The 20080-nt window shown below is 39.9% G+C and overlaps 1 protein-coding gene across 1 annotated transcript in view; it reads left to right on the forward strand.

Moving 5' to 3' along the window:
- Positions 1-20080, forward strand: part of ptprq (protein tyrosine phosphatase receptor type Q) — a 71783-nt gene that overhangs the window by 27811 nt on the left and 23892 nt on the right. Inside the window, exons 9-30 of the mRNA XM_047390679.1 lie at positions 1417-1486; positions 1565-1764; positions 1863-2091; positions 2193-2321; positions 2406-2552; positions 2642-2802; positions 4982-5483; positions 5579-5740; positions 5829-6008; positions 6145-6252; positions 6482-6763; positions 9755-10036; positions 10465-10585; positions 10688-10842; positions 10952-11097; positions 11823-11994; positions 13245-13565; positions 14462-14737; positions 14840-14991; positions 15266-15407; positions 18314-18589; positions 18667-19035. Coding sequence (XP_047246635.1) covers positions 1417-1486; positions 1565-1764; positions 1863-2091; positions 2193-2321; positions 2406-2552; positions 2642-2802; positions 4982-5483; positions 5579-5740; positions 5829-6008; positions 6145-6252; positions 6482-6763; positions 9755-10036; positions 10465-10585; positions 10688-10842; positions 10952-11097; positions 11823-11994; positions 13245-13565; positions 14462-14737; positions 14840-14991; positions 15266-15407; positions 18314-18589; positions 18667-19035 — 4582 coding nt within the window. The remainder of the gene's footprint in view (positions 1-1416; positions 1487-1564; positions 1765-1862; positions 2092-2192; positions 2322-2405; positions 2553-2641; positions 2803-4981; positions 5484-5578; positions 5741-5828; positions 6009-6144; positions 6253-6481; positions 6764-9754; positions 10037-10464; positions 10586-10687; positions 10843-10951; positions 11098-11822; positions 11995-13244; positions 13566-14461; positions 14738-14839; positions 14992-15265; positions 15408-18313; positions 18590-18666; positions 19036-20080) is intronic.

Genomic DNA, 20080 nt, shown 5'->3' on the forward strand with positions numbered 1-20080 from the left:
AGCATTTATGATGGCTCTCCAGTTTATGAATGCAGCTGCAAACAATCCCTACTGGATCTCTGAAAGTGTTTTACCTGTGCTACTAGAAGAAATCTTGCTAGAGGTCCATTAAACCATTCTTTTGTTTATGTAAGCAGAAATAGCGCACCGCCTTGCAAAGTATTCATACTCTCTATACCTTCTTTACTTTTTGTCATGTTAAAGCCCCCAATGTCATTTTATTTTATGAGATTGCATGCATAATTGTAAAATGAAAAGAAAATGATAGTTTTCAGAAACAGTTTTCAAAAAATTTTTGTGTGGCATGTATTTGCACTCAGCTCCCTTAACTCTGAAACACTATAGTGGAATACAGTGAAACCAGTTACCAAGCAAATGCCACTGAAGGCCTCTGTAAAGGCTTCAAAGGTTTTGTTAGAGAACATTAGTGAACAAACAGCACTATGAAGACCAAGTTTAGAGTTCAAAGCAGGGTTTGCAATATCCCAAACTTTGAACATTCATCACTGGATGGAACAACTGGAGGAGCTGCAGAGATCCACAGCTTAAAACAGAAAAAAGCAAACACACAGCATGGTGTATATGGTGGGAGCATAATGCTGTGGGACAGAATTAATGATGAGTGGAGTAAAATACAAGGCAGTCATGGATGGAAACATGTTAGAGGCTTCAAAAGGTTTAACACTGGTGTGGAGGTTCACCTTACAGCAGGATTATGATTGTAAACATACAGCCAGAGGTGCAATGAAATGGCTTAGATTAATAGATGGATTAGAGTAGATGCCAACTCCAGTCTTCAAGAAGTGGTATCCCATATGTTGTACATGTGTCCATGCTCCTTCAAAGCGGAATTAATGGCTGATAATATACCTTCTCAGTATGGAATCACGTTCTGTAGAACCCTGGTAGCTATTCATTTTGTTTAATACACTGTCTTTCTAATCTTATTGAGCTTAAACTATTTTACCAAATAAATCTCTGCATGTGTAAAACTAATAGAGACATACCCCAAAAGACTTGCACCTCTAAATTCAATGAAAGAAGTGTTGCCCCACAGGAGTGGAATGCATATGTATACCCAATTTATTTTTTGCACTTTATTATTATGCATTAATTCGTGTTTTTGTGTCTACTACGCAAAATCCTAATTATAGTAATTAAAGTTTTGGTTCTAAGAGGACGTTAAACATTTCCAAAGGTATGAAAAATTTTTGCAGGGCAATGCTTCTTCATACATGTTCTTGAACATGGTACAGCTACATCTTTAATTCTGTCTGGTTTCAAGTTAGTTTATGGTAGCAATGTGTCTACATGAGCTGATATTAGCATCTCAGAGGGAAAATGTTAGTGCTCTACTGAATGAAGTATCCAATAAACAGAAGGATATCTAACAACTACCACTCTCTTTATATGTAGGTAGCAGCTATGTCTCCAGCAGGAATAGGGTCCTTCAGCAAACCTTTGTACATAAAGACATCTGAGTCACGTGAGTGATAGAACATAACTTATACATTCAAAATAAAACTTGTGCAGTCAAACTTGTGTTTTCATGCATTTCCTGCAGCCCCTGGCCTGGTGACCAATTTGACCGCGTATGCTCAGAACCACACCTTTGTCATGGTCACCTGGTTCCTGCCGCAACGCATAAACGGCCTCATCACCAAGTTTGCTGTTAAGGCAAAACATGCTCGAACAGGGCAGACGGTCCGCACGCTGGAAGTCAACGCGGAGGAAATCATGACTGGAGCTCTCCCTCACTGCAATGTACTAGATCACTCTGTCAAAAAGCCTGATTTTTTTTTTCCAGATATTCTCAAACCCTTTTCCTTCTGCTTTATTTCTTCATAATTTCACATCTCCAGGATGCGGCTGATATTTTGTCACGAGCAACTCCCAGCCCCTTTGAAATAACTGCATCATCTCCAGCCATCACCCTCTCTGCCGTCCCTCCTGCAGCCTCTTGGAACGTGCCCATATCAGTAGGAGTAGATCAGCTGCGCCCTTACACTGCCTATCTGTTTGAGGTTTCTGCCTTCACCTCTGATGGAGAGGGACAGGTAGCTTCCACCATGGTTCGAATGCCAGAATCAGGTGTGGACAAACAACCAAACAGCCTTTTTATTTCATTTGTGCTTTTAAAGATTATCAGAGTTTCACAGCAATTTCTGTCGCTTTGTGTTTGTTCATGGCAGCACCTGAGGATCCACCTCAAAACGTTTCAGTGTTGAACATGACATCTAGATTGATTTCCGTGTCGTGGAACTCTCCGAACATCATCACTGGAAAGTTCACCTATGTGCTTTATCTTTATGGACCTACAGGTTATTTAATATTTAAAGTATTCCAGAGAATTCACAGTTGCAATAATAATATACCACAAATATTAAGTTTTGTCTCTTTTTCAGGTTTTTTGTATGACAACAGTACATTGGATACGCGTTTTCTTTTTACCGGGTTGACTCCCTACACAAAGTACAGAGTAGCTGTCCGAGCAAAAGCTGCAGGAGAAGTGGGACCAGCAGCTGAGAAGGTTGTAATAACACCTGCTGAAGGTAAGATAATTACAAATGCCTCATGTTTTTTGCATCTTCATGAAAGCTTTTAGAGAAATAAGTGGATAAACTTTTATTTCTGTTGGTAGCACCAAGCACAGTGCAAAACCTGGAGGCAGTGGCTGAGGATTCAATTTCAATTCGCGTTAGCTGGAGAAGCCCTGCCCAGCCCAATGGTCTAATAACTCAGTACAGACTGCAGGTCCTGGCTGATGACACTCTGCTGCAGGATATCACCCTCATATCAGGGGTAAAGCAACTAATACGCTCGACAAAGTCTCCACAGCTTTGTTAATCCAACTCATACTAGTAAAAAGAGGTTTGATAACATGTTATTTATTGTAAAGTGTCCCTGTTGACATGATCTTGTAGTGCACATTGTGCATAAAAAGCATGAAGCTTCAGTTTTACCCTATGCATGATAATTCAGTAAACACCCGCAACAAGGAATGAAGGTTGTTAAATAATGCTAAACTATAACATCGTAGCTTTAGCTTAAAAAGGTAACCTCATAGGTTAACATCTGTTTTGACCCGGTGGAGTCTAGATGTTAACGGGGAAAAGAAGTTTCATAAAAATTGTATTAATATTTGCAGCGCCTTGCAAAAGTGTTCTTACATTTCAAACTTTTTCAAGATTTACCACATTACAACCACAAACCTTAGTGTTTGTCCTTTGGAGTTTATGTGACAGTCAAACAAAAGGTGGTCCATAATTGGGAACTGGAAGAATAAGGATACATTGTTTTCAAAATTTTTCACAAACACAAAAAAACAAATGTAACTGTCAAGTGAAAGAGGAAAAAATTGTAACATTTCATAAGAAATTATAATCTGAAAAGTGTAGTGAGCACATATATTTTAAGTCCCCCTGAGGCAATACCTTGTATAATCATCATTCACCATAGTTACAGCTGCAGGTCTTTACTGGTATGTCTCTACCAGCTTTGCATATCTACACCTTTCCCTTTTCTTCTTTGCATAATAGCTCAAAGTTAGTAAGACAGTCTGTGAACATCAGTTTTAAAGTCTTGCTACAAATTCAAATAGATTCGGATCTGGACTTTTGACCATAATAATATAAGAATAGGCTTTGACCTAAAGCATTCCATTGTAGCTCTGGCTGTATGTTAAGGTTCATTGTCCTGCTAGAAGATGAACCGCTGACCCAGTGTATAATCTATTGTGAGACTGGGCCTCACAATAGACTCAACCTGCTAGAACCTGTTAAACGCTGCAAGAAATGTGCAGCTTCTAACAGTGCCTTATGACACTCACAAAATGACACCACCATGTTTGCTGTCTCCTACATGCCTTGTGACAATCTGCCAAAAGGACTTCTTCTGGGTTTCTTTCAACCATGGTTTTCGTTTTGCCCCTCTTCCATAAATCTCCTCTGACCACTAACACTCAGTAAAAACATCTCCAACACCTTATCTCTTACCTGTCTGGTGTGTTTCTTAGTCTTCATGATGCTGTTTGTTCAGTATTGTTCTCTAACAAACCTTTGAGGCCTTCACAGAACAGTTGCATTTATACTGAGATTAACTTACACAGCAGTGGACCATGTTTACTGATTAGATGACTTCAGAAGTCAGTGAATTTTATTTAGGGACATTAAAGGACAATAAATGCATAGTCATGCTAAATCTTACTGATTTGCGTTCGTACATTTTCAAAAACACACATAGTTTTCCTCACACTTCACAATTGTGCACCACTTGTGTTGGTGTGTCACATGAAATTTTAACTGTACATTTTAGTTTGTGTAACATGAAAAAACATGGAAAAGTAGTGTGAATAATCAACTTTTGTATCTGTTATTTCACTGTATGCATCTACCAGTACAAACTTTATACTTTCTTTACACCAGCAAATCCCCATAAAGAAATAATGAATCTGCCAGAGCACTGTTTTTGTTGTACTGCTTCAGTTTCTTTTAAGATAAAGATAAAATCAGCAGCTTATAAACATGTTTCGCTTTTTACCTGTTAACCAAAGGCACTGACATTTCAGATTTTAGTGAAGTATTGAATGCTCATATGATGAATTTTTATCTTTAAACATATGACAGTTTAGATAGTTTAATTCTTATAAATGGTTGAATAATGTAATGTGGAGAAGACTTACAAAAACCTGGTGCATTTGATTTTTTTTTTGTTTGTTTGTGTTTTACCTTTAAAGATTTTTTAGTCTGACATAACCTGATATCTAGCAGATGTTTCTTTGTGTATACTTGTATTTTACGTTCCAACCTACCTACACTTTCCTCTTTCTGGTTGGTATTTTACTTGAGCATAACTAATATAAGAGGCAGAATTAGAAAATCAGCGCTATTATCCCAAAACCTCATTTACATTTTACAGCAATTATTCACTGCTACCTAAGTAAGATTTACCTTTTATCCCCTGCTTTCCTTTCTTCTCTCAGAATATAACTGATTTAAACAAGACTCAAACACTTCCTCCTAATGTCAGCAACAGTCTGAGACGGATAAAGAGATCTGATGAGCTCAGTCTGGTCACGTCACCACCAACTTTCACGGCTACGGTTTCAGCCCGCACTCCACCCACTGCAATGACTGCTTCCAGCTTTGCTCGCTCAGAAAGTAGAAGCACTGGTCACACTGCCAACACAGATTTTCAGCCTACCCTGCACCCTGCACTTGCGGATGAGTCCACCCCGGGTTATGATTCAGAAAGCATTACTCAGTCTTCTGACAACGTCAACTCTAGGACGTCTGCACTGTCTATGATTTCTGTGTCACTTAATACGCTTCCACCCTGGCTCATGCAGCAGTCACACACAGAGGCGGTGACCTCAACCACCTCAGCCTTGCGTCTGACTCCAGGTCAGCAGCGCCTGTCCACACGTGACGCTTCATTTACAGGACACATTTCAACACGCAACGCTGGAGTAACAGGAACTACAGGTGCATTAACTTTCAACACTACTGCTTATACTGTATGCTTTGCTTTAATTAGTATAAACCCTCATGAACAACATGTGGTTTTAATCCTGGTCAAGGTGTAACAGTGAAAGAAGAAGTGGTGGATGTTTTGTCTGAGAAACTTTCCTACCTGGTGTCAGATCTGAATCCTTTTACTGAGTACACATTCAGAGTCACTGCTTCCACCACTGCAGGAGAGGGACCTGCTGCAGATATCACTGAGAAGACCAGTGAGCAGGGTATGAACGAAACGAATGTTGTTGGGAATAGGAGCTAAATCACTCAGAGTTTCTTTATCTGCAATAATATCCTGCATTTTGTTTCCAGTCCCTAGCTCAGTGCTCAAAGTGTCCTATCAAAATATCAGCTCCACATCAATTCTAGTGAACTGGGTGCCACCACTCAATCCCAATGGGCGGATCACACATTACAGCGTATACGGTCTTAATCTGCGGAGCAATCGAGCCCTGAATTGGGTTACCAACACCACCAGCATATTAATATCAGGTAGAGAGTTAATCCGGAGTTCATTCATTGGAAAAATATCAACACATATCACTGATTTCCTTTTTTGAAACTATGTTCTTTGCAGTCTACAGAAGATGTGTTGATGCATGTTTTTTATGTCTGCTTTGATGTGTAGATCTGGATAAGTACACTGGCTATAAACTACGCGTAGCTGCATCTACCGCTGTGGGAGAGAGCTCTCTGTCAGAGGAGGATGATGTTTTTGCTTTTACTTTAGAGGATGGTATGGAATGATCACTGAACATACACATACAAATGTTTAGGCATTTATCTGACTTCCAGTGTGGAAGGATGATTAAACTATTGCTGCAGAAATTAGAAAAAGATTGCCAAGCTTTCCCTTCTGAAAGTTTCATACATGAGTGTCTGATTAAGTGTCTGTTTTTGTGTTTGGCATTTTATCTGAAATCCTGAAAAACCCCTGGGATATATGCTGTCCATCTTCTTTACAGAGCCCGACTCCCCACCTGAAAATATTTCTGTGCTTGAAACGAGCCCCTCTACAGCCACTCTGACCTGGTCTGCTCCAGAGAAAGCTAATGGAGTGATCCAGTACTACGAGGTCTTCTATGAAAACGAGTCCTACTCTGCGATGACGAACAGCACTTCTAACAGAGTCACTCTGATTAGTTTGAAGCCGTTCTCATTTTACAACGTGTCTGTGAGGGCATACACACGCTATGGCAATGGCAACCAAACATCTGAAACGTTGTACCTGCTGTCTGGAGAAGATGGTGTGTTGAAGAATGTATAATAGTATACAGGTCCTTCTCAAAATATTAGCATATTGTGATAAAGTTAATTATTTTCCATAATGTCATGATGAAAATTTAACATTCATATATTTTAGATTCATTGCACACTAACTGAAATATTTCAGGTCTTTTATTGTCTTAATACGGATGATTTTGGCATACAGCTCATGAAAACCCAAAATTCCTATCTCACAAAATTAGCATATTCCTTCCGACCAATAGAAGAAAAGTGTTTTTAATACAAAAAATGTCAACCTTCAAATAATCATGTACAGTTATGCACTCAATACTTGGTCGGGAATCCTTTGGCAGAAATGACTGCTTCAATGCGGCGTGGCATGGAGGCAATCAGCCTGTGGCACTGCTGAGGTCTTATGGAGGCCCAGGATGCTTCGATAGCGGCCTTTAGCTCATCCAGAGTGTTGGGTCTTGAGTCTCTCAACGTTCTCTTCACAATATCCCACAGATTCTCTATGGGGTTCAGGTCAGGAGAGTTGGCAGGCCAATTGAGCACAGTGATACCATGGTCAGTAAACCATTTACCAGTGGTTTTGGCACTGTGAGCAGGTGCCAGGTCGTGCTGAAAAATTAAATCTCCATCTCCATAAAGCTTTTCAGCAGATGGAAGCATGAAGTGCTCCAAAATCTCCTGATAGCTAGCTGCATTGACCCTGCCCTTGATAAAACACAGTGGACCAACACCAGCAGCTGACACGGCACCCCAGACCATCACTGACTGTGGGTACTTGACACTGGACCTCTGGCATTTTGGCATTTCCTTCTCCCCAGTCTTCCTCCAGACTCTGGCACCTTGATTTCCAAATGACATGCAGAATTTGCTTTCATCTGAAAAAAGTACTTTGGACCACTGAGCAACAGTCCAGTGCTGCTTCTCTGTAGCCCAGGTCAGGCGCTTCTGCCACTGTTTCTGGTTCAAAAGTGGCTTGACCTGGGGAATGCGGCACCTGTAGCCCATTTCCTGCACACGCCTGTGCACAATGGCTCTGGATGTTTCTACTCCAGACTCAGTCCACTGCTTCCGCAGGTCCCCCAAGGTCTGGAATCAGCCCTTCTCCACAATCTTCCTCAGGGTCCGGTCACCTCTTCTCGTTGTGCAGCGTTTTCTGCCACACTTTTTCCTTCCCACAGACTTTCCACTGAGGTGCCTTGATACAGCACTCTGGGAACAGCCTATTCGTTCAGAAGTTTCTTTCTGTGTCTTACCCTCTTGCTTGAGGGTGTCAATAGTGGTCTTCTGGACAGCAGTCAGGTCGGCAATCTTACCCATGATTGGGGTTTTGAGTGATGAACCAGGCTGGGAGTTTTAAAGGCCTCAGGAATCTTTTGTAGGTGTTTAGAGTTAACTCGTTGATTCAGATGATTAGGTTCATAGCTCGTTTAGAGACCCTTTTAATGATATGCTAATTTTGTGAGATATGAATTTTGGGTTTTCATGAGCTGTATGCCAAAATCATCTGTATTAAGACAATAAAAGACCTGAAATATTTCAGTTAGTGTGCAATGAATCTAAAATATATGAATGTAAAATTTTCATCATTACATTATGGAAAATAATTAACTTTATCACAATATGTTAATATTTTGAGAAGGACCTGTATAACCCCTTTGAACTTGATCACATTTTGTCATGCTATAACTTCAAAATTAAATGCATTTCATTAGGATGTTATTTGATAGAAAAAATAGAAAAAAACTGGAAATGTGTGTTGATTCTTCTTTGCAAAATAGATCAGGCTCAGTCAGATTGGATGGAAAGCATCTTTTGTGGGTTTGTCACAGATGTCCAATTAGGTCTGGACTTTGACTGGGTCATTCTAACACATGGATATGCTTTGACCTAAATAATGCTCAGTCTGGCTCGTGGGCTATTTGCAGCCTTCAGAAGAAATTAGCATGGTCTGCAACTTGCGGTTCAAAAATTGTACAAAGAGCAAGATTATTTTTGACAAACTAAATGTTAAAATGGACATTTTTAATTTTCTAGTACAGATTCATTAAACTTGGTCGAGTACAACAAGTGTTTTTTCAGGACGAAGAGGGACCCACATAATGTTCTTGTTGGAGAAAGGAGACCAGAAACATTTTTTTTCTAAACTATGAAAAAAAGAAGAGACAGTTAGTTATGGGAAAAAAACAAGCCCAAAAATGTCTTAAAAGAAATTACAATTGTATTATTTTTGTATTTCTAATAAAAAAAAGTCTAATTTTTGTGACACATAATTACTATTAACTTGATGATTTTGGTCCAAGTGGCAAGACGTTTTGACACCATTGGTCTAAACCAGGTGTCCGCTACTTTTACACAAATATCAAATGTTTACAGGAAGGGAAGGAAAATATTTTCTTGAAAACATATTTTAATTTCCAATTACAAAAAGAAAAACCTTAACAAAATGCTCTCAGGCAATTCTATTGTGTAAATTCAATGCAAATTAAGCTTGAAAAATCCAGAGAAATTTGCCATAACTGGCTTTTTAAATTACCTTTTTGTTTAAAAACACTGCTCCGTTCAGCTCAGCTACTAACCTGTTTTATGAAGCTTTTAAAGATTCACCTCTATTCTTTGGCTCTTGAATCAAATAGAGCTTAACACCTTCATTTTTGTTAATCCTTTCTTTATTATTATTGTACATCATTTTATCAAAGCTATATGGAGACACTGCAGAGGGCCTAAAGAGCAACATGTGGCTCCAGGCCTGCAGGCTGCAGACCCCTGATCTAAACTATTCCATTTTAGCTCTGGCTCCATCCATGTCTTTTGCAGCCTCTAACAGGTTTTTTTATATTCTCTACTATCACATAAATTCATAATTAGAAATTGACATTTGTGATTGTAACATGACAAAATGTGTAAAAGTCCATGATACGTTTGCAAGAGAGCCTTCACAAATACACACATGACAGGAGCACTTCAAGCTATATCAGACCATATTTCTATTCCATCTGCAGTTCCAGGCAGTCCTCCATATGGGCTTTCCTACGAGTCGGTCAGTCCCAGTGAGGTGAATGTGACGTGGAATGCTCCTCTGCAGCCAAACGGCGTTGTTACTCACTACAGCCTGGAGCTGTGGAACTCCACCCACTACTTAAACCTCACCTCACCGACCAACTTCCTCCACATCACGCACCTGAGGAAGTACGCACAGTACCGCATTGTGGTCCAAGCGCACACTCGGGCGGGGTCAGGAAACTTCAGCAGCGAGCCACTCAACATCACCACACTTGAGGATGGTGAGAGGGATGGGCATGGGGCATGGAATAAGAAAAAGGGAGGGGTTATGGTTCACTTTCAGGTCTTCGTTTAATTACATCTTCTCTGAATGATTAGCTCAGAGGGCATCTGATCAAATCTGACCTCCCAACAAGGGTTCTCTCTTCGGTTGCATCTCTGTGTTTCAGCTAATGCTAATGATGTTACATCACAGGTTTCCCAGCCTACGTGATCCTCATGTGTCTCGTCCAGAGTCATTCTCACAACAAGAGCAAAAACCTAACTGTTTTTTTCTGTTTCAGGAGACTAATTCATTCCTCTCTGCATTTTTCTTGGAGCAGTCACATTTTACGGCCTTGCACCCCAATTCTTTGACAAGTTGATGCACCTAACTTTTCAGTTCTTGTTTGTTGTACATTAGTGGAAAGTTTTATCTCTTGCATCTCAGCTCCAGACACCCCCCCTCACTTCTTTCAAGCCAGGAAGTTGTCCGACTATGAGGTAGAACTGTCATGGGAGCCATCACTTAATGCCAACTCAGAAATATTGTATTACATTGTCAGAGTTTGGTGAGTTTGGAAATCATAATACTCTTCTATTTGAAAGTGAGAAAATTGGTTAGAAAAACAAAACCTGACAGTGCAGCATGGGTTGTTTTTGCATTTTTTTAGGAATGAATCTGCTGAGACTTGGCAGAATGTAACCGAGACCTCTGTGGTTATTAATGTGGACTCAATGAGTAGCTACAATGCCTCTGTCTCCAGCTTTACCAGACTAGGAGATGGAGGAGTGCAAAACATTATCCGCTTTAGCACTTCTGAAGCAGGTACTACAGACTTTGGCAGCTGGCTTTATTTGTTGCCTCACATACAAAATTATGTTTTCTTTGTGCATTTCTGCAAAATGTTGTTTCAGTCTCCCGTCTCGTCTTCCAGAGCCATTAGACCCACCACAGAATGTGACAGTTGTCAATGTGACTGCTTCCTCTGTCACCTTGATGTGGCAACCTCCGACAGAACCAAATGGAATCATTGTGCACTACACTATTTACTATGCTGAGAACAGCACTGTGATGGAAAAGGTAAATCACAACTTTTCAGGCTTTGGGTTGGGTAGCTTAAATTCACAGTTCTCCCCTGCATAGCTCTTTGGCTGCTGTAGAATTTTAATGATTGGCTTGTCTTTGTTTTTCCTAATATGTTTATTTTTTATTATATTGCCTGTTGCAAACTTTAAAAGAAACGTCCCTTAGCTTTCTTTCAACTATACTACTTTTTTGCCACTGTTCTACAAAGACCACATTTGTGGAATGAATGTAGTGTTTCATCCAGATTACCCCACCTGAGCTGTGGAGCTCTGCAGCTCCTCCAGAGTTTCCACTGGCCTCTTAATTAATTGTTACATTCCCAGCCTTATGCTGGGCGGCCATTTCTTCGTAGGCATGCAGTTTTAACATATTGCTGTTCTTTGGATAAGAGCTAGTCTGTGAGATGTCCAAAGCTTGAGATTTAGTTTTGTAACCTAACTCTGCTTTAAAACCTTTTCCTCGACTCATCCAGTTTGTACTTCAGACATTTGGATGCTTCTGTGACAAGCCTCTGAGGCTTTCACAGACCATCTAGATTTATACTGAGATTCAATCGCACACATCTTCCTCTAAGACATATCGCGTCTCAGCGGCTTGCGTCAGATCAGTACCTTCCTGGCTTATTTCACACGTGTTTCTTTACCCAGAGTCAACTGTGCAGTTCCATAATTGCCTGACTCTGTTTGTGAAAATAACAACAGAACTGTTTTTGCCCCCAGAGAGTTCTTGTGTCAGACTTACCTGTCCGTTACTTCCTCGACTCGCCCTTCATCTACACCCTGACTCAGCTGATTGGAGGCAGTAACTACACCATGTGGATGACTTCGAGCACTGAACAGGGCGATGGAGGGGTCCAGTCGGAGCCTATAAACCTGCTCTTGCCGGAAGATGGTCAGTTAGAAGCACCAACAAACACCAGACTGCAAATATCTACATACAATTATAAAAGAAAATCTAAAAATATATTTTATATTCCATTGAAGGATAGATAATACAAGTAATAATTCAGAGCATTACTGGAGGGCAAGTCTGCACCCTTTTTCCACATCTCCTCTTATCTTGAAATAAAATTACATAAAAGCCCTGCAATAAAGCAGTTTTCAGGCTGGCAGGAATAGGAGAAAACTGTCAGTGGGTTGCACTTGTTGTCTATGACAGAATAACATTTTATGCATGACAAAAAACATGAGGGATTAAAAGAAACCAGCAAAAATAAGGAAAAGAAACACAGAGCTGACAAGCTGTGTGAAAGTGTATTCAGGTTTGTGCTAAAAGATAGTGCTTCCATGGCCGATAAAATCTTTAATATTAAAATCTTTAATCTTCCATATTAATATTTAATTGTGCTTCTTTTTTGGCTTGTTGTCATAAATAATATAAAATTACTCTCCAGGTTTTTATGTGATTTTGGGAAAAATGGTGCAGACTTCCACCAGACTTTGTAGCAAACAAATTCTGTTGCTATTTTGTAATGTTGCCGTTTTGTTTGTGAAGTATCTGTCTCTGTATGTTCATACTGACCCTGTATCTCTGCCTGTGCTCCAGTTGCTCCAATATCAGCCAAACATCGGATCTCCAGGGCAACTTGTCACTCCTGCACAGCCAAACCCACCAGGGGCTCACTCACCGGGTCATAGACTCATGACCCTTTATAACCTTTTTTTTCTTATGGCTATCCAGAGCTCAATATCCAACTTTCCCCTTTGTTTACATTTTTTCTACTCTGTGTATCAAAAAGTATTTCCAAAAGAGCTGAAAACAGGATGAGTATTTCTCTTTACCTTTCCTTCTTACTATACTAGATTTTCATTGTGCAACTTTCACTTCCATATTGCTATGTGCATTTCACATTGTGCTGCTGATGTTTTACAATAATAGAGCTGTTTTCTGTTTTTCTGCTGCATTTCTGTACTGTTAATGCGATTTTCAGTTGTTCGATTTAATGTCCATTTAATTATGACTATGAACATGAAAGACCTACAGTAGATGCAGTTTGCTGTGTATTTCCAATAAACTGTTAAACTTTGTTTTAATGACCGATGCCCTCATTGTAAAATTTTCCCTTATAAGTCTTAGTTTTGTCCTGACTTTTTAGTGGTGTTCAATAACAGTAACACTATTTTACTTCTCTCCTTTTACAGTACCGAGTGACTCGGTCTCAAACCTGACGGCTCAGATCTTCAGCTCCACAGCCATCATTGTGAGCTGGGATCCTCCAATGGAGCCAAACGGCCGTCCCTACTACATACTCACCTTACAGGAGGCCGGCATATTCCCAAACATGACCAGCCCAGGGATTCTGGCTGTCAACAAGACTATCAAGCAAACCACAACAGACAATGTTTCACTATTTACCAAACTCAGGAAGTATTTCCCATATGTACTGACTGTTACTCCAGCAACCGGTGCTGGTCCTGCCTACAACCAAACAAGCACCATGTACCTGAGAACAGATGATGACAGTGAGTCTATTTTATTTGATTATTTCAACATCCAAATTCACTGTAATGCATTCTCATTTACAGTACTCATTTAGGTCTGCCAAGTGGAGCTGGTTGTCTTTTACTGTATACAGTGTCTTGCAAAAGTGTTCTAACCATTTGAACTTTTTTACATTTTGGCACAGTACAAAAACTGACTTTAATGTAGTTTGATTATGATTTAGACCAATACAAAGCAGCAAACCGTTAAATAAAAATAAATATACAAAACATTTAGCATATTTTTGCATTGACCCCCCTTTTACTGTGATATCCCAAAATAAAATCATAGATATGAGTAGAAATCCAGCTGTTCTGTGAAGGCCTCAAAAGCTTGTTCGACAACATTAATGAACAAACAGTATCATGAAGACTAAGGTGCACAGCAGACAGCTCAGGGACAAAGTTGTAGATCAGTTTAAAGTAAATCACGATGTGTGGGGGAAAACTAGCACTGTCCTAAACACACCCTGTCATGGAGGCAACATCATGATTTGGTAATTCTTTTTTTCAGCAGGGATAGGGAGGCTGGTAATTAGAGTAATTAGGAAAATGGATTAATAGAGGACAATCATGCAAAGCTGGTAGACTTACCCCCCAAAGAATTGCAGCTGAAATTGCACCAAAAAGTTCTAATAAGTATTTACACGGGGGTTTGAAGGCAATGTTCACCACACTTTTTAGAATTTTATTAGTAAAAATCTTAAGCCATTTTTTTTCCTCCACTTCACATTCATGTGCTACATTGTGTTGCTTCACATGACACATCCCAATAAAATACCTTCAAATTTGTGATTCTAATGACAAAATGTAAAAAACTTCACTTTTCCAACCACTGTTTGTTTGTATTGCAGCACTGATGATTGTTCTCTGTTTAGGTCCCAGTTCTCCTCCATTGCTGATGTCCACCAGAAACCTGTCCTCGTCCTCAATCGCTGTGGTCTGGCAACGCCCTCTGGAGGCTAATGGGGAGATAACAGAGTACACCCTAACTATGTCTGGGCATGGGAGCACCAACACAACACAGACCCCCAACACCTCGATCATCCTCACTAACCTAGTGTCATACACAGCTTACAACCTCACCATCATAGCGTCAACACGTAAAGGCGCAGGGCCCAGCCTGCTTGTGCATCTTCACACAGATGAAAGCGGTCAGTTAGAAAGCAGATCTTTCAGATTTCTATGACCCTGAAGCGAATTATTTTCAGTTTTCTTTTTTTTCTGTACTTTGCCTTCCTAACCTTTCCTTCTAGGCCCCTCCTCCCCTCCCCGTAACCTGACTTTATACAACCACACAGCAGTTTCCGTGTGGCTGACCTGGGAGCCTCCTCTGGAGCCTAATGGAGTGGTGATAAAGTACGGATTCCGGATCCAAGACCTCATCACACAAACCGTCACACATCGGGTACTGTTAATTTCACACACTGAAAGCTCCTTCACAATAACAACAGTACACACCCAGCCCAACACACACACACTCCACAGAACCATTCAGTAAGAATACGCACAAACGGGAGAATAATTTCACACTCCACTTATTGCCCTGCGGTAATATTATCCTTAAACGCACATGCGCATTTGTGTGCTGATACACTGATCTTATCCACTCCGTCAGTGAAGTCTAGATAACTTAATCTTGTTTGTGTGTTTTATTTGGCTGTGTGTTGGAACAAATGTAGAATTCCTCTGGTCCGTCAGCCATGGAGCATCTGTCAGGGTTCAGGCCTCATAGCTCCTATGAGATCAGTGTGTACAGTTACACCAGAGTGGGCCATGGGAATCAATTCAGCAGCCCTGTGACCTTCACAACCAATGAGTCAGGTAAAACATACACTTTGGAAAGTCGCACAGATTTATGTTTCAAGTCTAGCTTAGTGTTAAAGTGTCTTTTAAGGGGCAAATTAAAGATGTTTTTAAAAGGACATATAAGGGCAAGAATGATTATTGCAATAAAAACAGTCCAAAAATGAAGAAACACACCAGATGAAAATATAACTCCAACTAATCTCCAACTAAAACATTTATAATAAACTTTTTTATGTATATCTGTGTCAAAAAATGTGGAATGTTCATAAACAAAGGGCATGGCTACAATAATATATGAATTTGCTTAAACTTACCTTTATCTAGAGTCAGGGCAATAATTAAAAAACTTAAAGGAACTGGAACAGTTGCAAACAAGGCTGGATTAGAACCTATTTATCTTTTCAACAAACACAGTGAGAAGGGTGGCAAGTAAGGTAAATAGAAAATCTTTAAAGCACACTGCTTGAGAAATGCAAAGACTAGCTTTTCTAATTTTAAGACCATGGTTTTCAGCCGTTCACAGGTGATGGTGAGGTCAAGTGGGAGATAAATAGACAGATTAGGGCCTGATCAGTAATGCTCTCGATTTATCGGCCTTTCCTCATTCTACACTTCACCTACAGTCATGAGATATGAACCACGACCAAAAGAACAAGATACTAAATACAGGGGGCTAAAGTGAGCTTCCTCCATAGAATGACCGTACTCAGGTGAGGAGTTCTATCATTGGGAGGGTTTTCTAGGCACTACCCATTAGGAGGAGACCCTGGAGCAGACACAAAACTCACTGGAGTGACTACCTCTTCTGGATTTGTTGTTGTTTAAAAACTCTTAACAGGGTCCACAGTCCTCAATATCAATTCGGGAGAGTTCCTGAGATGTTCACCTGTGCCTGTCCATCCAGAAGAAGAGCCAGTGATGCTGGACAAGGAGCAGTTTGGCATGACAAAACATTTGTGATTTTGTCACAAGCCTGGCAGGAGTGTTTGGAAAAACCTGCAGACCATCCAAGGATGTTTTGTTAAGGCAGGTGAATAATGAGTTACAAAAATCCAATCTCAAACAAATAAATTAAAGATTTATAATTTCCAATTCTGACCATGAGACCGTAAAACATGGAACATCTAATGTAAAACGAGAGTCAAAGTGTAGCCCAACCTTCCCAAAAAGAGCTTGAAAAAAAATCCTAGAGTACCGAGAGTTTCCATTGCTAGAGGTACAGTTTTCTCTAGAAGAAAAACAAGTACCTCTGTTTTTTCTTTATTTGGCCGGAGAAAGTTTTCACCCTCAAGCAGAGTCTAAGAAGCATTTATGTAAGACATGCAACTTAGAGATCTGGTGAGGCTTAAAATAGATTTATACCTAAATATCATCTGCATAGCAGGCCACAAAACAATGAATACTTTCTAGGGTCCTAATGGTTGCATAGAGTGCTGTATGTGACATTTGTGTCTATATATTTGATGGACAAGAAATGTGCTAATAGAGCCAGCAAAAACCCGGATCTTACTTCTATCAGTTATCTTTTCAACAGGTCTGACGCCGCTCCAATATTCATGCAATGTCGCAGAGGATCACAAAGTTTATACGAGGAAAATGCTTGACAACATCTCTCTCATAAAGATGTGATAAAGTGATTGCTCAAAGCTCATAGAGACATTTGAGTCCTTTTTGGCAGCACAAATTTGCGCTTCTGTGGCTTGGACGTTCGGCAGCTGGTATTTGAAACCCTCTGATAAATCCTCTCCACTTTTTCCTACTGAGATTGCTCTGACACTTGCCACTGAAGGGCAGATTGTTTTATTGAAGGAAACCTGGTCAAAAGGCATACTCCTGGCTCTTTAGATGAAGAGAAAAAAAGGCCTACCCAAAAATAGCCAAAAGTGTCTGACATTCACTATAACTGGAAAAAATTCAGTGGTTAGCAACAAGTGGAAACGGCTTCTGGTTGTTGGACAATGTGTCAGATTAAAAAAGATTAAAGACAAATCTAAACGTTTTCCATAAAAATGTAATTATTCTCACTTTGACATTTAATAATTTTCTGTATGCAGAGCTGATGTGTAATGATGATGACAGCCTATCCCAGATGTCACTGTGAGCGGTGTACAACCAGGGAAGATTAGAAGTCCATCACAGTGTCAAACAAAGATACACACAACGCATACCTGGTCTCAGTAAACAAGGAATCACAAATATTGTGCCTTAAAAAGAATTAATACTCCACAACCTTTGAATTTTTTTTGACACATTACAACGACAGACTTCATTTAACAGGTTAGAGATAAAGATATTGATAAATTAAAGGCAGGGTTACGTTCTTGAACAGTGTTCCAAGCTTTGAACATCCAACATTCAAAAAGACTATGGCCAACCTACCAAGACGTGTCCAACTAAACTGAGAGGAAAACATTGTTCAGTGAAGTACCTTGAAGTTTTTTGTTGTTATATGACTAAATGTGGCTTTGCCAGAGCTACACATACTTTTGATAGGCACTACAAACATGCATGTTTTTAAAGCGGGGGAAAACTCAGACCATCCTGAGAAAACCTTCCCATCACGAGGAGAATACAAACTACACATAGAAAGATCTACATAGCCAAGAGTCCACCATCGCACCATGGCATTGTTGTGTAATTGTAATGTAAATATGTTAAAGGAGATAAAAAGCTAAACTTCAAAACACTAAATAGATTGCAATCATTAAAAAGCTTCCTATTTTACATCATTTTTCTTTAGGTTCATGGTTGATAAATTCATTGAATCGTTTATTATTTAAAGGAGTCTGCATGCAGTCTTTTACCATTTTCAAATGTAAGACTAATGCAGATTCCTGTTAGATTACTTCTTACTAATATGTATTTAAATTAAATTTAGCTCTGAGGAGTACCACTTGCTCTCATTTTGCCCATGTCTTCAGTCTCAGATGCTGTGGGGAATCTGTCCTGCTCAGGATTGAGCTGGGATTCTGTCCAACTGTCCTGGGAAGTTCCAGCCAACCCAAATGGACAAATTCTGTTTTATGAGATCACAGTAGAAGTCGACATGCAAACCTTCACACATCAGGCCAACGCACCAGAGTACACAGTGACTGGCCTGTCACCAGACCAGGAGTTTGCATTCGCTGTAGCTGCAGTGAACTCTGCAGGACCAGGAGACAGCCTGAACTGCACAGCCTTCACTCTTTCTGAATCAGGTTAGCCATGTTAAGTGTTTGGCTCTGCTCATAATAGCGTTTTTAATCAATACTAACTCAACTTCATCTCCTAACAGTTCCAACTGCTCCTCGCTTCTTCTACATCTCTGAGGTCACAGCTACCAATGTGACCCTTCAGTGGGCAACACCAGTCTCTGTTCCTGGCCTGCTGAAAGAGTATCATGTCGTTGCACAGCTGATTTCCACTGTTTGCGAACCAAACACACAAGCTGCTGCCCTGCCAACCACAGAGGACGACATAGCCTCGCATTGTGTGGAGGACAGTTTTACTGTGTCAGTGAATGCCTCAGATAGCGCAGAAGGAAGCAGTGTCACCCTCCAATCCCTGGCTAAATACAGATACTATCGCTTCAAAGTGGCTGCTGTGACCAACGCCGGACCTGGAGAATATGCACTGTGGAGCTATGCATTCACCCTGGCTGGAAGTAGGAACACTACAATATCAATGTAACTGTTATGTGTCGTCTAATTAAATTTGGCAGCTAGTCAAGCCATCAGGTACTACAGACCAATACATTTTTGGTTTGTTAACAGATTAATGAGTTAGATCACATAGGATGTGTTATTTTCCATTAAAACAGCAACCCAGTAAGTAGAATTTTTCTCCCATCAAAAGGTCACACCTAAAAATATTAAAGCGGGGTAGCATAATGTCAGTTACTTTCCAAGAGGTTGTAATCCTGAAAGGACCCATCTTCACATTGCTCTCAAGATGCCCTCACTAGGTTCAGTGGTAGACTGTTATTAGAGATATTACACAGCTGAGCTGATATCTCCATTATCTTTATTGTGAAGTGTAGGAAAAGGGTGCAAAGCTTATTACAATAAAAAAAATTATATTATGCTTTGTGCATTCGCATTCAGCTCCCCCTGAGCTACAGCTTTGGAGTATGTCTCCACTAGCTTTGCATATTCAGACTGAAACTGTTTGTCCATTCATCTTCAAGAAACATGTCAAGCTTGGTCAGATTGGATAGAGTCTTTAAAACAATTTTAGATTGTATTTAAGTCTGGAGACTAAACAGGTTGCTGGAACAACAAGTATAAATGACGGAAAGCATAAAAGTGGATCTGCACTGCACACTAAGCTCCCAAAGATTCTTTATTAAACATGGTAATGTTGTGGAGACGCTGCCCTTCCTTAGACTGACAAAAGTTTTGTAAGCACAGTTGCTATATTTAGATGCCCTAGTATCACTAATCCCATGTAAAACTCTTTACAGGTCCTTCTCAAAATATTAGCATATTGTGATAAAGTTCATTATTTTCCATAATGTCATGATGAAAATTTAACATTCATATATTTTAGATTCATTGCACACTAACTGAAATATTTCAGGTCTGTTATTGTCTTAATACGGATGATTTTAGCATACAGCTCATGAAAACCCAAAATTCCTATCTCACAAAATTAGCATATTTCATCCGACCAATAAAAGAAAAGTGTTTTTAATACAAAAAACGTCAACC

Source organism: Girardinichthys multiradiatus, chromosome 2 (genome assembly GCF_021462225.1).
Source record: "Girardinichthys multiradiatus isolate DD_20200921_A chromosome 2, DD_fGirMul_XY1, whole genome shotgun sequence".
In the NCBI taxonomy this organism is placed as follows: domain Eukaryota; kingdom Metazoa; phylum Chordata; class Actinopteri; order Cyprinodontiformes; family Goodeidae; genus Girardinichthys; species Girardinichthys multiradiatus.